Source organism: Lutjanus erythropterus, chromosome 18, assembly GCF_056507025.1.
Source record: "Lutjanus erythropterus isolate fLutEry1 chromosome 18, fLutEry1.hap2, whole genome shotgun sequence".
Taxonomy (NCBI): domain Eukaryota; kingdom Metazoa; phylum Chordata; class Actinopteri; order Lutjaniformes; family Lutjanidae; genus Lutjanus; species Lutjanus erythropterus.
In genome coordinates this window covers 9,668,617-9,685,843 of record NC_139334.1, presented here as the reverse complement: position 1 = coordinate 9,685,843, position 17,227 = coordinate 9,668,617, and the positions used below count along the sequence as shown (strand labels likewise).

At 39.3% G+C, this 17,227-nt stretch overlaps 1 protein-coding gene across 1 annotated transcript in view; it reads left to right on the top strand.

Annotated features, from left to right (window-relative positions):
- fsip1 (fibrous sheath interacting protein 1) overlaps positions 1–17,227 on the top strand; it is a 38,735-nt gene that overhangs the window by 11,093 nt on the left and 10,415 nt on the right. The window contains exon 9 of the mRNA XM_084742531.1: positions 14,788–14,940. Within this exon, the coding sequence (XP_084598657.1) occupies positions 14,788–14,940 (153 nt within the window). The remainder of the gene's footprint in view (positions 1–14,787; positions 14,941–17,227) is intronic.

Below are 17,227 nucleotides of genomic sequence, written 5' to 3'. Positions count from 1 at the left end.
TTGCTTGATATACAACTTCAGTTGCTCAACAGTTCAAGGTCTGTGTTGTTGTACTTTTGCTTCATAATTCACCACACATTTTCAATCAGAAACAGGCCTGGACTGCATACAGAATGTGTTTTGGCATTGTCTTGCTGAAATAAGCAGGAACATGAAAAAGACATTCTCTGGATGGCAGCATATGTCGCCCCAAAACTTTTGCATACCTTTCAGTGTTAGTGGGGCCTTCACAGATGTGAAAGTTACCCATGATGCCATGGGCACTAACACACCCATATACCATCACAGATGCTGGCTTTTGAAGTTTGTGATAGTAAATCTGGATGGTCCTTTTCTTCTTTAGCCCGTAGGTCACGATGTCCATGACTACTGAAAATAATCTGAAATGTGGACTCATCAGACCACAGCACACTTTTCCACTGTGCGTCAGTCTATGGCTTTCGCTTTGCATGGTAGACTTAACTTGTATTTGTAGATGCAGCAGACAAACTGTGTTTACAGACAACGATTTGCCGAAATGTTACCAATCAACCTGTTTACGTTTTTAATTTTTTAAACAGGTGTTTTCTGAGTATTCCAGTTTTCACTGTGCTTTGTTTTCCATCTCCCAACTTTTTTGAAACGTGTTGCAGGCATCAAATTCAGACTGTATATTTACAAAAACAATAAAGTTTATCAGTCTGAACATTAAACATCTTGTCTTTGTACTGTACTCGATTGAATACAAGTCTAAAATGATTTGCAAATCAATGTATTCTGTTTTTATTTATGTTTTTACAATGTTTTTTGGAATTGGAGTTGCACATACCATTGTACAATCCAGTGGCACTGATACATCATACAGTTGCAGTAATTGGAGACTTGGCCTCTTAGCTTGTCTTCAAAACTTTATGCCATTTTTGCCACTACTGACTTCCCTACTGACCCCTGACCCTATCACATCTCCATGCTGCCCCTACGCTTGTGGACTTGCATGTTTAGCGACAAAGCACATATCGGTGCACTAGGATCAGTATATTTGTCTTTCCATGTCTATAATGCAGTAGAGTAGCAGGTGCATATTAAACTGTGCTGACCAAATGATAAGGCATAGAAAAAGCCATGTCTTTGGCCACAAACCACAGGATCAGTATTTGTGGAAGCACGGTTTCGCTCATCACATGGCCACATGGTGAGTCATGGTTAAAGCCTTGATTAGGAAAAAGTCTTGTTTTCTTTGCCTCTGGCTCTTTTTTGATGATTTCTGATGATAGGAAAAAGGTCAGGTAGCTACAATCCCGACTTCCATGATCTGGATTGAATGGAATCAAAACACAAGTTTGAACAGTGTTTTCCTTGGACGCTGTCACTATTGTGCTTATGACAGCATTGCTCCTTTCGCATTCTTCGTTTTCTCCCCCCTTTCTTCAGGCTTCAGCTGAAATTGCCTTTCTGTCATTAAAAACATCTGCTGGGCACGTACAGTAGGACTAATGTACAGTGCACCCCTCCTACTGTACCACTGTGTGGTAATGCCTGCACCACCCACAGCTTGAAGCCAGCAGAAAAGGATTCTGTCATGAAAATTAGCTGCTGTTGGGTGTTTGCTGACTTGGGTGTGTAAGTGTGTTTCACAGATCAGCATTACACATGCTATTCTTTCAAATGTGGCTTTCAATGAAACTTAATAAATGGCATTACACAGTATGGTTTCCAGTCACTGTCCCACTGTATTTGATTGCGTCAGATCCCTCCCCTAATCAGCAGGGCTTCAACTCTTTCTGTGTTTGCATAGTAACTCCAGCTGTGTTTTTGTTGTGTATCGGTTTTGGTTATATTTTGATGTAAGACCATGAGGTCACTCAGTCACATTGTGTGGTTGCTGATGAACACCCATGATTTTAACTACAGCAAATGTTAAGTGAGAGAGCAGAGGTTTGGGCAGAAAACGCCCTTTTGACCAACACAATGTGGTCAGAAGATAGTTTGCAAATTTATCTTATTTGGTCTGGTCATATAATTAAACAGCTGTGGAAAAGCTTTGGTCATGTTGTATTCATCTAAAACAGGGGTTCTCAAAGTTTTGGTGACTGAGTGCCACTTAAAGGAGCCAGCATATTATTGAGGGATGTACAGGAAAACCTATGAAGTCATCACAGGATTTGTGAATGGTCTGATAGTGGCATTTAACATTAAATTCCTTGAGCACTGAATTCACCTGTTTGCAGGCAAGACACGTCACTTTACCTGCCCCTGAGGTCTGAAGAAGTAAGAGTTGATCCATTTTTCCTGAAGCCATCTTTTCTCCTCAACCATGCAGTTTTTCCATGGTGGCTTTTCCATCTCATTTCCACATTAAACTGCTGAGGCGTCCACCAAAATACAGCACGGGCATTGATGACAGAGTGTAATTGCTGCTTTTACAAGGTGTCGCTAGTTGCCATTAGTGTTTGGTTGGTATTACCAGTTCGATCTGGTATACAAGCTTATACCAGTTTGATTTCATGCTAACCAACTAACCCTTTCTCACTATGAAACTTTCAAAGCTGTCACTCTGCAGACCATTACACTATCAAAATAAAATTAGAGATATCACCCCCATAATTGTTCAAAAAGTCTGTCATCAATAGATAATATATTCTTCCAATCACTTAGTGGTAAAATTTGGTATTGACTTTTACACAGGCGCAATCCTAGTTGACAGTTGTCATTCCTAATGTAACAGACCCTTGTATGGGGCTATTAGAGCTTAGTGAAAGTGAAATTATTGAAATGGAATGATTAAAATGAAATACATGAATTTCACGTCATGGTTGGGGGTGCACAAAGTGTTCCTGAGGCCTGTCATTGGCCTGCGGGCCGCTCTTTGAGAACCTCTGAAAAATTAAGGTTAGTTCTTATTTTATATCGTTTTTATTTTATATATTCATAAGTGTCAGTTGTATAACGATCGAGTGAAACAAAACAAAACATATTCTTAATGTTCAGACATGTGATACCCATAGTATACATAGTATACATGTGAATTGGCATCAAAATAAAAGCAGAACTACAAATGAAAAGCGTGGAAAAAACTGCAGTGTTATTTTTAACTGAAAAATATGTTTCTATTTAATTGTGATGACAGCAGGAAAAGACATCTTATCCTCTGTGCTGTGGAAGAAAATGTCCTCTCTGGAATACAATGTTCATGTTCTCCTGAAACATTTAAAATATGTAAATTCGCAACAGAAAAGGATCTGACTGTATTTTGTTCCAACACTGAGCACTTATCACACTGAAGGGATGTGGTTTTGATTGTGTATCAGCATGAAAATGTTGGAACTTAACCTATTTTAATTCAGTGTGCGCTAATACAAAAAGTAAAAATCATCTTTGCAGCCTTAGTGGCAGACATATTCTGCAGGACTGTCTCATCGCAGCTGCATGGTGAGAACTGAGATGTCAGGTTTGACATGTGGCATGCTTGGTGTGTTTCACAAGGTTAACTTGGCTGAAAAGAATAGACTCCACGCCCTTCCCCACCCTATAATTCATATGAGACCCACTTTATTGTCTTCTTATAAACGCCTCTCCCACTGGTGTTACCCGCAGCAGCAGTTGTGTTAAGTGGTTTAGGGAGATTTTTCCCTGAGATCTAACTATTGACTGTTCCACTTATTATGATGCTCCATAGAGGGTTATTCAGTCTCAAAATCATCTGCTAACAATAAACGTTGCTTAAAATATTTGCTAATCTCCTATTTCTATGATCCAAGTTACATTAAACCATTTTGGAATATCATCACAACTATTGTATTTTAATACATGGCAGAGCTCGCTATATTTGAAAGGAATAGTCAGACATTTTGGGGAAATATGCTGATTTGTTTTTTTTTTTTACATTTAGATGAGAACATCAATAGAGTGTTTGCCGTCATCAATCCTGAGGTCGGCCATGTTCATACTGAAAGTAAACAGGTCAACCAAATATGATCTTGTAAGAATAACAAGCTAGTTTCTTGTAAATTGACTTCTAAACTGGTCAAAGAGGGACCTTTCAGTTTTTATGATAGATGAAAAAAGTTGTACTATTAGACTGTTAAGACTCAAGATCCTGAAAATATTAGATATTTAAAATTCCAAAATGTAAAGATCACTTAGCTTTCATAATACACATCAACAACAATCTTAGATCCTCAAAACATTGCACTTTTTCCTGCTGACCAACTTATTTGCTCTAGGTTTTAGCAGCCTCAACCTGTTTTCCTTAACTCTTCTTTGGTTTAGACATCCTAAAATCAGCTTATATTGAATATTCAATATGAAATCCATTCTGCTGTTTACATCCCAGTATCTCCAACATGGCCACACATCTGGGTTAATGACTAAACCATGACATAGGTGCAAACATGCATTGTCACTTTCATGTCTATAGGGTTAAGATGAAGCTACCACTAGCAGCTGTTTAGCTTAGCTTAGCTTAGCTTAGCGCAAAGACTGCAAACAGTGGAGAATAGCTAGCCTGACTCTGTCTGAAGGTGGCATAATTGATTCAATGGAAATATGCAAACTGATGTGAAACCATGTCAACACAAGTTGAAAATGTTTCAGATTGATCAAAAAGTTCACGTGTAGCCCAAAGCTTTATGAATCTGCTGTGTAAATGTACAGAGGTGAGGGGAAAAGGAGAGAAAACCAAGGGACATTACAGAAAAAAAATGTTCCTGATGAATTGTGAGTTCAGTCAGTACCTGAATACAAATACACAAACATGCAGAGTCCCACAAACACAGTCAGTGCATCTTTTTCTAGCCAGCTAGCATCTAACTAACACCGGGACGGTGTACATTATTTAATGACAATCACCAAGGAGCAGTTGAATTGGAAATTTTACTTCACCTCCTGTTTAAACTCATTTTTAGTTTCATTACCACATTATATCTCATTTGTTGAATTCATACACAAAATGAAGAATGTCATGTTGTGGTTTTGGACCCAGCCAGGCTAGCTGTTAGCTGGCAAATTATTCATATAAGCACTGCACTGACAATGATTACAGTCATAAATTTCTTCTCTCATAACTGAAAAAGTGCCAAGACTTTTAGTAGCTGAAATCTAGGTCAGATATTATGCTTGACAATACACAGCATTTAACTCTGGGGAATGAGAAGTGCAAAAAGATGCTGGGAAGTTTTCTTTCCCTCCAGATGCTTTTGATAAATATTTAACATGGTCTGCTTCTTCAGCTCTGTATCCACATTTATTTTGTCTGTGTCATTATTTGGCACTGAATACTGAAATTACCTTATATTAGTGAAGTGATGCTGGGTGGAGATGATCCTATGAGTCCCTCTTTAACAGCAGTAAAAGCCACAGACTGTGAAGTATTGACGATGGTTTGGAGCGATCGCAAGTACTGAAGCCGTCGTGAAAACTTCAAACAGATCAAATATTTTTTGACCTCTGATTGCACTTTGGATGATACTATGATACCGAGAACACGCAGGTGGTGTGGATATTTTAACCCAGTATCACTTTCAACATGCTTTTCTGATTGTAGGATGCACCATCAGGTTTTGATCTGTGCAACAGTGATTGCTCCAGACCACCCTCAGTTCTTAAAAAAGTAAAAGTATAAAGTCCAGATGACCCACAAGCGAATCTTCTAATACTTCAGGAATGTTCAGCAATCACAAAGTCATCTGCCACAGATCCAAAATACTGATGTTAAAACATAACCTCTGGAGGGAGAAAAGACAACCTGGATTCAAACAAATTTCATATCTGGAACATTTTTTAAGATAGTAATAAACAAATCTTCATGATCTCTTATGGAGCAATATTAGATCGATTTGAGGTCCAACTTTACAGATGAGGGAGGAGAAGGAATTACGGTGTTAAGAATTGAGATCAAAAACATCTGTCTGCATTATCATGCTTACCCAAGGGTCAGTATGCAGGTAGGTATATAACGTGTATGGCAGACATCTGTGTTACGGCACGTCTGCCTCAGAGCTTGGCAGATGACCACAGGTCATTGCCGGGCAGAATGTCAATCTGAGAGACGGAGAGAGAAATACGAGAGAAAGAAAGAGAGAAGTCAAGACACACTCAGCCATAGCTTCCGAACAGCTTACTCCCAAGCTCTCACAGGGAGTGCTCGTGGCGAGAAATGTGGACAGGCCTTGGCAGGTAGCCTGAGTCCACGTGGCACAGCCAGAGCTCCTACTATACTTCACATTTGAGGAGAGACAGAGGCAGAGAAACAGAGAGACGCAGAAAGGGAAAGCGAGGAGCGTGCCGTTCTGAGCACCACCAGCCATCTCTGGGTGAGTCAGCAAGGCTGGCTCCCTTTCATCATAACACCACTGTCCCTTTACAGAGTTGTGTAGCCAACGGTCGTTAACAAGATGTATTGTCTGCAAACACAGGGGAGTATATTTTCCAGTTAATAGGAATCAAATTTTATGGTAGATTGTCAGTGTAATATAATGATTTACACTGATTCACCAAAAGTCAGGTGCATCTTTATAATCCAGAGTTTGATACTGACCATGACAAAAAGTTACTCTGTGCCCACCAAGTCTTTTCCCCATACTGTGGGGCTTGTAACCCCAATATTTCAGGGCTACAGATGAAACTTACTCATACTGGTAAGGCGATTCTTACAGAACAACCAGAGACACAAAAGGTAGACAATATAAAAACAAAACAGCAACAAAAAGTTAAGAATATGACACATCTGAGGATGAGATGTACTGCAGTGTGTGCCACCAGTAAATTAAAATTGTGTTACATTGCTTTTTCTATATTGTTTTTGCAATAAATTTACATTTTGGCCACCTAAACTGTACTATGCCCTCCAAATTTAGGGGCCTGATAGTCTGTGAATCCAGTGCTGAAAAATATTAACATCCATCATCTAATTAAATTCATATTAGTGAAGCTTTTTGTGTTGTTTTTTTGTTGACACAGTGTCAGATTTGTGTAATCTTTTCATCTGCAGTTACATTGTGCTGTATTGCATTATATTGACAGTACCCTCAGGGATATGAATGTGGTTTTCTTGCTGGGTTCTGCTCCTGGGACCCTGGGGTTGAGTCAGCTGATTAGATGGCTAGCACCACAGCTGACCAAGCTAACTAGCCAACACTAGCTACAGATAACAGCAGAGAGCAGTTAGCCTTTAACTAACTCTGCTATAGGCTGTATTACCTTGGTCCAAATGGTACTACTTTACTAGAGGTCAAGTGAGTTATTCAAAAGCATTCACCAGTGTAATGAATCTTAATGACATCTTCATGACAAGACCAAAATGTACCCATGAAAAATATTCATGACATAATGATCTCATGACAGCAAATGTCAAAACCAACTACATATAACAATAATAATAACAATAATGTCAGGTTACCATAACAAAGACAACATACTGATATAACACCTCACTACCACTAACCAAAAAAATGACTACATTATATTGTTGATTTGAATCGATACCTCAGTTATAATCCTCGAAATGACAGGACTTGTTGCACAGCAGTTTAATTGGATTGCATTAGATTGCCAAATAAACTGGTACTTCATTGTATAACAAATACATGCTGTTTTCATTATTTGTGTAGCCTGTTTTTTAATGACTGAGTGACTTAATGTGACCAACAGACCTTTTTAATATAACAAAGGCCCCCAGAGTGAAGGCCAATGAGCCGTTTTGTGGCTACTGCATGCGAAAACAAACTGTTGTTTGCAATGTTGGCTTGTGTCCACATCACATAAGTGTTGGAAAGGAAAGGAAAGACCCATTGTGTATATATTCCTTTGTTTGATTTGCGTAACTTTCTGCATCATGTTTGCAAAAAAAACCAAAAAAAACAAAAAACTTCAGAAGTCTCTATTTCCTTCTTATGACATGTAGCATTGACATCAAATTTGGATTTTAATTATGAAGAACATGGTTGAAAACACCACACACTGTATGAATTAGTTTGTTTGGAGTATACAGTAGCATGTATGATTTGACATTTCCTTGGATTAGCTGCCTCAGAGCATGTTGTCCCTCCCTGTTTAGCTTGCCTTGAGTACGTGAACAAGGTCATCAAGCTCTCTCAGTGGTCGCTGGTCTGGTTTTAGGCGGTCTTTCTAAAACTGACTATAATAAGGAACCTGAAGCAAACATTTGCCTGGTACATCCTTCTGCCATGGACATAATACAAATATTACAGCAGCATAGAAGAAATACCTAAATAAAAAGTGGACCAAGTCATTTGTTTTGTTTTCTTGCTGTTTAGGAGATGTTCTGAGAATGCGTCTGCATGAGAGGATCCAGCTGTTATATTTGGCAAATCACACCACACATGTAACCCATATTGGAACAGAGAAGAAGCTCCAGGCTACCAATCTCGATGGCTCCCTCCTCTGTCTAACTGAAGTAATATGATTGACATGATATAATTATACATTCCTTTTAATGAGCACATCAAGACATAGCACAGTCAGTATTGCTTAGCATTAGGCATCCAAAATTTGTTTTGAATTATAAACATAAAATAAGCCCTGCAATTTTTTTCTTATTTCATCACTTTGGACAACAGCAGATCATCCATCAAACTCTGCAGCTGTTTCACACTCAAACACTATGAGAACCTCAGGATGGAATGTATTACTTCTATTTGAAATAATAAAAATGATAATAAGGTATCAATAACCCCTTTATGAATGTGAAATGTATGCTTGGCTAATGTTATCTGAAAGTCATACAAGTAATCTACTAATGGTGGTTTTGCTTGTGGCAATTGGCAATTGTGGGAAAGCAAAATCTGAAGCATGAGGTAAAGTAAGGACAGCTTCTCAGGAGTTGTCATATCATGCACGAATGAGCTTTTCCTCTGTTATAATAACATTCATTCTGCATTCAAAGTGCACTTGGCAGTCAGCACAATACTCTGTATTTACAATGCTGCCCTTTATATCAACTCATGCCTCTAATGCAACATCAAATTCTAACATTCATTTGATCATCACCAGTAGGCTGACATGCTTTCTCTGAAAAGATAATCATGTTTGACATGTTTTTCATACTTAAAAAAACCCAAATCTGGATCCTTTGCGGCCTCCCAGTGGTCTCGTGACCCAGATAGGGGATGTGATATATTGGAGATCTTCAACAGGACGTCAAGTGGCTACTCCGAGGAGAGTCATTTACCAAAATTTTGCTGATGGTCAGATAAGTTGATCCCTGGTCTCTCTCTTTCCTGCTCTGTTGGGAAGTCACTCAGTCTAACCTCATATTAAGTTGAAACTATCACGCATTCCAAGACAAGAAGCACAGATACCGTACAGCGATCACTGGAGTCTATTAAGGTCAATTTTCCTCTACTCATCTCCAAGAAATGACTCATTAGTACAATTAGACTGGCACAAGAGACTAATCTACTGGTTATCCTTGCCAATGCTTTGGAAATGGATCCAGACTTGTCGCACTCATTTATTATTACTGCTTAATCAATTATATATTTAGACACACTGTGGACAAAGTAGATCAAATAATAAGTTATAGGCTGCTGAGTTTTTTATCAGACAGAAAATTATGCCTCTGCCAGTTATGATCTCATGCTGCTTTCAATTGTCATGTCAAACCAAGAATCTATTCACATCAGCATTTCTAACAACATCATATCTGTTTCATCTTGGCATCACATTTCAAGTATTATGTGTGCAGATGAACCTTACATGACACTGGTATGTTTCATTAGCCATGATGTGGCATGGTGTGGCTGTAGGGACGGCAGCGTCAGTCAGTCCACCACTTTGGTCAAGACTGAAATCATCTCAACAACTATTGGATGGGTTGATTGTGGACATCCATGGTCCCCACAAAACAAATCCTAATCATTTCTTGGTAATCTTTGGTGATGTGGCATTTTCCTGGCCCCACCAGACGGTTTTAGTTGTAAAATGTATCCACATCTACTGGATGGATTGGCATGAGTTTTTCATTTGGAGATATTCATGGTTTATAGATGGTGATGCTTACTGACTTTGGTGATCCTCTGACTTTTTCTCAAATGTCACCATGAGTTTTTAATTTGTGGTTTTGACTGAAATATCTCAGCTATTGGATGGATTTCCATGAAATTTGGTGCAGACATTGCGCCTGGGAACCAGACGAATCTGGTGAGCTTATGTTTTCATTTGCTCTGGCAGATTCACATTTGCAAATTATGCTGGCAATCTCAGGCTAACAGACATTCAAATCCTCATCAAGATGAATCATAGTCTTGTGATCCCACAAATTTTCATCTGATGAGTCAACATATGCTTTGGTTTATGACTGAATACCTGCAAATCTAATAACATTCCCATCAGCCTGTAGCTGCAGCTACTGTGTGTTTAGTGCTTATTTGCAGATATTAGTATACTAATGGGGTAAACTAGAATATAGTAATCATTATATCCACTAACACCAGCATGTTAGCATGGTCATCATGAGAATGTTAGCATGCTGATAGCAGTTAGGTAAAACCACTGCTGTGCATAAGCCTGTCATGCAAGCCTCACAGAGACACTTGCATGACAGTCTTATTTCAGCCCACTGGAATAGAAAATAAAATTTTGTTGATTTAATTTGTTCATTCTGAATATTATAATTAGCATATTGAACCTCAGTCAACTTTATCTTTTCTGTCTCCTGTACTGACAACTAGCAAGCTAATGATTGATGTTGATAGGCTGACTAATTACCTAGCGTTTCGCTATCATTAGCTATCAGATATAACTAGCTAGCTAACAATTGATGTAGATTAGTTAGCTAGTTAGCTTGCATTTTGTCAACACTGACTTACTTAAGGTGTGACTATATTGAGAGCCGAAGTCAGGCCCCCTCACGTGTGCCCCATGGGACCTAAAGAAAAAACAGGGAACAAATGAACGGTAGTCTGTGGCTAGAGACTAGAGAGAAAAATTTTTTGATCCCCTTTGAACTGTACCACAAAGTATGATGTTTGTCAACTTAAAACATAATTTTGCAAGACAAGAAAGTCACAATTTGTGGTAGTTTAGTTTTATGTGAAACTGCTCAGTGAACTACGTGTCTCGCTTGCACAATATATGTCATCACCACAAATATTACTTTTTACTATTTTATCGAATGACTCCTGATCCTTTTATCAGCCTCGAAGAGAAAGAATGAGTAAGACCCGCTGTTGTGTAAATAAATCCCAGTACAAAACCACATAGGCATCGTAGCGTCAGTGGCTAATGTTAGCTTTTGGAAGGAGAAAGTCATGACGTCACTCATGCGACTTCTGCATGCCGCAACATCATTGTTTATCTAGCATATCTAAGTACAGGAAACAGGAAATTTGACAGAGATTCTGCCAGGTACCAAGCTTGGGCAGGAGGGTTCAATCGCAAAAATGAGACTTGCTCAGACTATCAAACCATGTCTGCACAGGAGATGTGGCCTGAGCAGCAAATTTGCAGAGAAGCAGCAGCAGGCACAGTATTGAATGTTAAAAAATAGAAGTGTCAGACTCACTTTCAGTGGACTGAAATCCATGGCTGTGTAGACATGCCGTAAGAGTTATATGATTTTGACCCCATAAACATTAGGAATACGTCTCATTAGTGGTTTCAGTGGGAGACGAGAGGAAAGAGAATCTTGGGAAAGGGTGTGAGTCAGACACAGGTGTCACTTGATTTGATAGTAGCGTATGTAACAATCTACGTAACCTCACAGCTTTGCTTGATTTTCCTTTGTTGTAACTACACTAACACAAGACATGAGACACAGTAATGATGAGATGAAAGCCAAGAAAGATGATGTGTAATTTGCGGACCATCTATCTTTGCTGTAATTAGGGTCAAATCAGTAAGGTTTACACAAAGGGACTGTGGGCTTTCCCCTTACACTCACCAGATTTCATAGGGTGTTAATTTAGCCACAGAGAATGGTCTAGTGAAATATGTGACATATGTGCCAAATCCATTCAAACTTTGGTCAGTGATAGCTTTATCATCTCTAAGCCCTGCGGACAATTTAAATGTTTGCCGTCTATAGTTCTCGAAAAGTAGGGCAGATGTTATTTCCAAATTAAATAAACTGTTTCTCCCAAAGATTTAGGCTTTTTTAGAAACATGCATTTAGTGGTGTGAGGATGGTGGTAAAGCTAGACTTTAATTTTTATTTTTCCTGGTTGGAATGGCGTATTTCTCACTCTGGTGCATGACAGGAGTCTGATCCCGTCGTGGTCCTGGCTTTTGTAGTCTGGATGAGGCAGTCTTAACTGAAGGGCTCTAGTAACGACCACTTAAAAGAGGCTTCAGATAGAAGCTGTCATTATTTCCCTATAGGGAGACAGAGGGCAGTGGTAGGTGAGGCCACACACACTTGGGGAAAACCTCTAAAAAATTCTTGTTTTTGCCAAGATTTAAATATTAAGATTAAGTCGCACTGGTGTCATATCAGTCTGTGTAAATGCAATATGTGATATTTGTCGAGTAAGCACGTCTGTTTTTCTTATTAACAAGAGCAGAAGCGTTCATTCCTCTTCTGAACATACTGGCTCAACTTAACTGAACTCCACTCCCACTCTGGGCTTAACTAAGATTACATCCTATCATAAATGTGTCATAATAGATTTAGTAACTCAGTTTTTAAGTTCAAGTTTTATGCTGGGCCCTGCTGTCTCCGCTAACCTACCATTTCGCTGTACACAAGTCCCTATTGAGATGTCGACATTTTATGAAATATCCATCAATTTCAACATTATTAGATCATACATACGCCTGCCTGGCATCCAAACTAACCAAGAGAGATGGAGATTTCAACCACATGGCGCTGGACTGACACTCCAAAACAGCCCTGCGGTTGGCAACATCCTCTCAGACCCAACAATTTTTTCGACCTAGCTGCTGCTTTTATAGAGTCTCTGTGTATTTTTGGAGGTCACAGTATGACCAGAGCACAGGTCAGTCACTGGTCAGTCTCAACAGTGTTGTTCATTCTGTCATGTTTTTTCCATCATTACTCATAAAAAAATAAACTGTGGGTGCGGCAGGGAAGAATATTAACAGTTCGACCCTGCCTTTGAGATTTACCACAGCTATGCCAGCGTTTCAGCACCTAATGTTCAAGATACTTTGTACTAGGGCTGGGCAATTTATCGATATTATATTGATATCATGATCCGAGAGCAGATGTTGTCTAAGATTTGGATATTTTTTATCGTGATATGGCATAAGTGTTGTCTTTTCCTTGTTTTAAAGGCCACATTACAGTGAATTGTTGTCATTTTCTGAACTCACCTGACTGGGGCTTCATAAAGTCTGAGACTGTGGGCCTCCTGTCAGGCAAAGCTTGGAAAAAGCACCTCCTCATCCCCCTTAGTTTGTTTGCTTATTGTCATTTAATTCGTGGATGCCCACAGACACTCAACAGTTGAGCCAAGATGGCGTAATATTACTGTTTGACATAACTTGAGACTACATCAAATACATGAAAAAGGCATTTATTTGTCATGTAGGGAATCTCTTTGACCCATTCACACATATTTAGGTTATTCTATAAGATCTCCTTTTGATAACTAATGTAATTTTTCATTTCCATTCACTGAGCCTGCCTTGAGACTGTCCCCCTACTTTGAAAACCTCTGTGCTGGACTGTTCTAGCTGTTTTATTACTGGACTCAATAATAACTGATTAGATGGTGGTGGTCAAAGGACAAGGTCACTGTGACTCCATGACCCTTCCAATATCTCAGGAACACCTGAATGGAATTTCTTTAAATTTGGTACAAATGTCGAATTGTTAAATGAAGAGAACAGTTTCTCATTGGAAAATTATTCAGTATTCATACATGTCAATATAGTGACTTCCATCACTTCCATTTTGCCAAAAAATACACTTAATATCTACCTTATTAAATTCCTTTAAAGTCTTCACTGCATAAACTGCAACTTGACTGGTTGGTGCAGGCACACAACTACGAGGCAGTAATTCTAGTTTTTAAACTCTCTAATTGCTTCCAGTTTTCAGTCCCAGTTTTTGCAACAAAAGCTGAGTCTCCTCAGTCTCTAATGAGTGAAGCATTTAAAGACTGACTTGTCAGTTTACACTCAGCCCTACTACATATGGGAGCTATAACTTCATCATAGCATAACACGTCAACATTACTGCAGTTTGTAACAGACTTATGACCAGTTTAAAATTTGTGATCAACCTGACATTGAAACGTGTCATTTGAGTCTGAAGAGTTTACTTCGGATGAAACAGATCCATCCTGTGGTCAGAAAGACAAGGCTTTCACTTATCAGCTGTATATGTATTGGTCCTCCAGGCATGACTCACCCATTTCCTCCTGACCCATTTTCAAAGTTTTCTTTGGATGCAGCTTGTGGATTATTGTGTCAACCCTTTGCACGTGGATACCATAAATGTGTGATTTATGTTGGACCCCATGTAGACTTGAGCTGTAGCTGAGGTATTGAACTTTCTCAACTTGATTTTTAGTTTGTATGGTCTGTAAAATGCATGAAAGAACCACTGGTGTTCATCTCTAAATCTTTAGGACATAACACCATGACATTTTAACAGAGATAAGCGCACTGTAACTCCAGTCACAGAAAGTCAGGTCTTGGAGGAATGGAAAACTTTCACATAAATGAATTCTGATGAACTGTTATATGGTTTTGATCCTTATTTAAATGATTCTGAGCAACAGCCACGAGCTGTGAGCGCAGCGCTAGGAGAGCACCCAAGCACGTCCACATGTGAGATGAGTTGTTTGCTCCCCGTGAGAACCAGTGGTGTCTGTTGTGTATCAGGGCCATGGCTCAGAGGTTGGCTGGAAGTGCGATGGGGACCCGCAGCCAGGAGAGAAGGTCCTGCAGGATATAAAGGAGAGGAGAGGGCAGGAGAGGCGGCTCCAAGAGATCCAACAGCAGCTGGAGATCCTGGGCCGGGGCCAGGAGATGACTGTGAGTTCAAAGCAGCTTCGTTCACACACAACAGAACACATGCTCAAATTCACATAAGTACTTACATCCACACTGGGCCTGTGTTGCGCATTAAAACACTCCACAGTGCTTCGATCCGTAGACACGTGTGTGACAAATTATTACAAGCACACGGTTCATTCTCAGTCATTCTCACAAGGGGACGATGAAATCACATGCAATATTCGTGTCTCTGCAGGCTCATATTTTTCTTCTTTTTCTCCTCATGTTCCTTCTCTCTCTTTGTATCACTAATACACTCACTGTTAAAGTTTCATGTAAAATATATGCTTTAATTCACACTCAGCAAAAATATCAACACTTGTTTTTGGACCAGTTTTTTGTGAGTTGAAGTAAAAAAAAAATTAGAAGAATTTTTGGTTGCACAAGTGTACTACAAATTAATCTGCGGGCAGGTAGGCCAGGTTATAAAAAATTAGTTTTGCTGCTTGAATGTCCCGCATATTTGCTGCAATGACCCACTGCACACATGGAATTGAAACTGAAAGCAGCATCTCTAATCATTAGTAAATTGTCAAAGAAAATGCTCATAAATCAATGCAACATGTTAATAAGGAATCAGCTGAAATGCCTGTGCTGCTCTACATCATTAGCAGCTAATATAAGCTACAGAGACGGGGATCAGCGTGTGTGGAGGTCACTAGATTGAAGAAAATAATATGTTTGGGTGGGTAGCGAGTGGATGATGTATGCAGACATGCGGATGAGCTCAGAGCCAAATCACCCATCACTACTAATTTAGTAACACGGCATTACTTGAATTAGTAACTGTAATCTAACTGTTTTGAAAATTGTAAGCCTTTACACTACTCATCGCTGGGTAAAGCAATAATATCACAGTAACGAGTTACTGAGTAGTGGATTACTGCTCAACATTGGGTAGAGTTAGGGTGAGAATACCAGAATAAGCCAATCAGATGCAGACTGCTGCGGGTCATGACTTTGCCCTCCTGGGAAACATTTTGGTATCTGTAGCCCTGTGTGAAATACTCAGTGGCTAATAAATGTATTTTTTCAGGATAAAACTGCACATTTTAAAGTGACCTTTTGTTGTGACCATTTGTGACCACATCTGTCAGGTAGATGGATGATCTCATGAAAAATGGGAGTGAAAACAAAAGTGTTGCATTTCTATTATTGTTCTTCATTTTTGCATGACTTGATTTGCATTTGTTTTTTAGTTAGTTTAGTTTAGTTTTTTTAGTTAGGTATCTTTCTCTGCTTTACTTTGCACACAGGTTTGATCTGATGGTCGTTTACTCTGCTGATGGCCTTTTGTCCGCCACAGTGTTTCATTGCTCTCGAGCATTCTTCACTGAGATTTGATGTCCCACACTCCACAGTGTTCCCTAGAAACCATTGAGCTCTGTCTGGTTTTAGGAGTCTCTGCAGAGTTACAACCAACCAGAACCGTCACTCTTTACCCAAACCCTGTAGCTAAAGGCACAACACAAGAATGTTCTAAGAACAAAGGTGGATAGGGCCGAATTCTGCTTGCTCTCACATTTGTCACTTTGAATTATTCGTGAAAAGAAAGAAAAACATCTCAGGTAAACTCAGAGGTTTGACTTAGTCATTGTTCAGATGGGCAGCTTCTCCCGGTCTTTCACAACAAACTACCTGTTTGTTTCTTCACAGCACTGCTGTCAGTGTGGAATACAGATTTAACTGTGCTTTACTAAACTTTACCAGCACATTAGTTCTCACACTGATGAACCACAACATGATGTGTATATGCTTAATTTAAACATAAAAGATGCCCTTCTTGCACACAAACAGTGAGGTAATAAAAACATTAAGGGGCAGCCACACCCTTACATCAAATAAGGCACCATGCCATGCAACCCAAACCTATTCCTGGCCTAATTAAGGAGACACAATTGGAATTTTTTTGCTAATTAAGCCAAGCTCAGTTTGAGGAAACCATTATCTTATTATGATCACAAGACATCAAAAAACCACCAGTCTCTTAACTACTGTAGGTCTTTGCTTTTAGCTGTGTGTCACTGCATTTTATACATTGTCACTAAATGATTGAACCATGGAGCGACTGCATCGTAAACAGCACACTCACTGTGTATATTCATAGCGCCACCAGGCTTGTTTATGGTTAGGAAAGATTTATATATGGAATTTGTCTGCGAGGGCATTCTCAAACAGCTTCACACGGCTCCAGTACAGTCATAAAGTTGATTTGTATAGCATCCGTAACTCAAATGTCTCTTCGCACTCTTTTTGCACATGAGGT